The sequence below is a fragment of the Neofelis nebulosa genome, chromosome 5, assembly GCF_028018385.1.
Source record: "Neofelis nebulosa isolate mNeoNeb1 chromosome 5, mNeoNeb1.pri, whole genome shotgun sequence".
NCBI classification, from domain to species: domain Eukaryota; kingdom Metazoa; phylum Chordata; class Mammalia; order Carnivora; family Felidae; genus Neofelis; species Neofelis nebulosa.
The window spans coordinates 113050999-113054477 of NC_080786.1; the positions used below are offsets into that span (position 1 = coordinate 113050999).

Below are 3479 nucleotides of genomic sequence, written 5' to 3' on the forward strand. Positions count from 1 at the left end.
CAAAATCTTTAATTCTTAAAAAAATAAATGGGATCATTTAATTCTACTTACATTCCACAACTTCAGGTTTTGCAGTGGAGAAAAAGAAAAAAAATAAGGAATTATTATTGTAGGTAAGTCCTATCCATGGTTCAACAATTGTGCTTTTCTTCATGTCTATGTATAATGTAGTGGTGTCCTCATTGTTGAACCCCTTCCTCACCTCTCAAGATAGAGGAGTTTAGTGTAGCTCCCTGACCATGGAGGTTCTTCAAATCTTAGATGAAGTTTGACTACTTGCCTGGAACTTTATGTTATGGACATCTTTATGAGCGTACATGGGAGTAAATAGCCCTCTCTCATAACTACTCTTTTTTTTTAAGTTTATTTATTTATTTTGAGAGAGAGAGTGCGTGGGAGAGGCAGAGAAAGAGACAGAAAAAATCCCAAGCAGGCTCTTTACTGTCAGCACAAAGCCCAATGCGGGGCTCAAACTCACAAACCATGAGATCATGACCAGAGACAAAATCAAGAGTCAGAAGCTTAACCAACTGAGCCACCCAGGCGCCCTTGAAGATAACCACTCTTGAAATCGGCATTCTGTGTTTAACCATTTAACCCCAAGGGAACTTTAAGTTGAAAATATAATAATCACTTTTACTTGACACCTTCATTTCCTCACACCTCTATCCGAACTATAGTGTTGCCCAAAATGCTATTAAAACTGCTTCCTCAAAATTTACTTGCTTCAACTTTGCCTCTCATGGTTTAGTGATTTCATTGGTCAAAGGTTCTCATGCCCTTAAAGTCTTTTAGCCTAACTGGAGTGCTCATGCTCCAGTTAAAGTGGACTGGCTGTAAATGTTTAATAGAATTTTCCTTTATATGTGTAACTGTCAGTTTTGTTCTTTTCTTCTTGGGCGCTGATAATCCCAATCCCTGATGCTGACATAGTCCATGAGCTTGTCAACGTGCTAAATTGCTTCTTGAATGAATTCAAAATTTGGTTTTGATTTTTGTTATTTTGAATTAAGACTTAGCACAGTTTATTCTTTCCTGTATATTTTCTACCATATGTATTGCTTCCTAAATTGATTGTATTATGATATATTTTAGTATTTTACATATAATTTGTGCATTTTCTCTGTGTAATTTCACTTGGAAGGGTTTCTTACATCTAATTCACTAAGCTACAGTAGATGTCATTTGTTTCCAATTTTCATGAGATTTTTTTTTCTTCATAATTTTTCTCAGGACAGTTATTACTTCCTTATTCCTCAGGCTATAAATAAAAGGATTTAGTAAGGGAACTACTATTGTAAACAGAATAGCAGCTGGTATATCTTTATCCCCCTCTTCGAGCAAATTTGGTCTAATGTACATGAAAAAAAGAGATCCATAGAATAATGAAACAGACAAAAAGTGGGATGCACAAGTAGAAAAGGCTTTGGTCCTTCCTTCTTTGGATTTCATTTTGAAAATAGTAAAGAGAATGTACAGGTAAGATATTAAGACACTGCTTATGGTGAAGACTTGAATTGACCCTGAAAAGATAAATAGTACCAGTTCATTGACATAAGGGTCAACGCAGGAGAGTCTGTATAAAGGAAGAATATCACAGTAAAAGTGGTTGATGTGATTAGATCCACAGAAAGCTAACCTAAATAGAAGCCCTACATGAATCATGGAATGTAGGTTTCCAGCTATGTAGGCTCCTGTGGTCATCTGAATGCAGAGTTTCTTTGACATCATGGTGTGGTACTGTAGTGGGCTACATATGGCCACATAGCGGTCATAGGCCATTGCTGCCAGAAGAAAGCAGTCTGCAGTTTCAACGGTGCAAAGAAAATAAAATTGTGCCATGCATTCATAGAGAGAAATCATTCTGTTCTCAGAAAAGAAGTTCCCTAACATCTTAGGAGTAATGGTACAGGCACAGCAAGAATCCACAAGAGCGAGGTTGCCCAGAAAGATGTACATTGGCATGTGAAGATGAGGCTCTTTTGAAATCAATATCACCAGGCCAAGGTTCCCTACCATGGTGATCAGATAGATGACCAGGAACACCAAGAAAAGAAGCGTCTTCAATTCTGGGTGATCTGTAAATCCTGTCAGGATAAACTCACTTTTCATGGTATGATTTTCTTCAGCCATTCCTGAATTCTCTGTTGAGAAAAAAATTGTGGAGAAATTAGGTACTAATTTATAATATGTCCAACTTGACTGCCAATCTAACTGGTTCATAAGGATGAGGAACATATTCTATAATGCTTTCGCATGTTATGTGGATTTGACACATGCCTAATTCTGAGTTAGTATCAATCTCCTGAAGCTATTACCTATGTAGCTACTCTTTAACATTTTTCCAGTATATTTTCAGGAAATATATCAGATTATATGCACAGAGATGGCTTTTGAGGTCTTAAGAGGAATATTCAGTGCAAAAAGCTTCTCTCTATGGATTAGGGAAAGCTGATTCATAATTTCAATGTCATCAGCTGGTATCAGTGTTCCCAAACAATTTCAGGGACTGTATATGTATTAACAGTGATGTTGAAAAGACGACTTTCATACACTTATGTTCACAGCAGCATTATTCACAATAGCCAAAGCTGGAAACACCCCAAATGTCCATCGATGAATGAACGGATGAACAAAATGTGGTATATACATACAATGAAATATCATTCAACCTTTAAAAGGAATGAAATTCTGACACATGTTAAAACATAGATGATCCTCAAAGATGTTAAGTGAAGTAAACTAGACACAAAAGGACAAATACTTTATGATTCCACTTACACGAACTAAAGTAGTCAAATTTATAGAGACAGAAAGTAGAATGATAGTTGTCAGGGAGAGGGAGGAAATGGATAGTTATTGTTTAATATGTATGGGGTTTAATTCTGGGAAGGTAAGAAAGTTCTGAAAATAGGTGATGATGGTTGCATAATAACATAAATGTACTTAATGCCACTAAACCTTATACTTAAATATGGTTTAAATTCTGTTATGCATACTTTAACACCACAAAAAAAAATTTTAAGACGATTTTCATTTGCACATTCTTAGCAATTCACTATTGTAAATGCTAGTGGTATACAAGTTTATTTTTTTTATTTTTTATTTCATTTTACTTTTTCAATAGGCTTTATGGCCAGCACAGAACCCCATGTAGAACCCAGCTCTGAACCTGAGGCAGAGCCCAATGCAGAGCTTGACCTCACTACCCTGAGATCATGACCTGAGCTGAGATTAAGAGTCAGATACTTAAGCAACTGAGCCACCCAGGTGCTCCTATTTAAAAATAAAATGCTTTGGGGGGAAAAGTAGGGCTATTTGTGAAATATTTATACCCCTTTGGCTGGGAAGGGAAACTGATATGGATAGAAGCAGAAAAGAGAGAGAAGGAGGGAAAAGAAAAAAAAATGACTGTATTTAAAATGTTTCAGGTCAATGGGGTGCCTGGGTGGCTCAGTCAAGTGTCCAACTTTCGTTCA

At 36.4% G+C, this 3479-nt stretch overlaps 1 protein-coding gene across 1 annotated transcript; it reads right to left on the reverse strand.

The window, feature by feature from the left end:
- Positions 1-1164: 1164 nt before the first annotated feature.
- LOC131511417 (olfactory receptor 5K1) lies at positions 1165-2133 on the reverse strand. The gene has a single exon (XM_058729095.1). It carries the CDS (start codon positions 2131-2133, stop codon positions 1165-1167), a length of 969 nt encoding a protein of 322 aa, XP_058585078.1.
- Positions 2134-3479: the final 1346 nt, after the last annotated feature.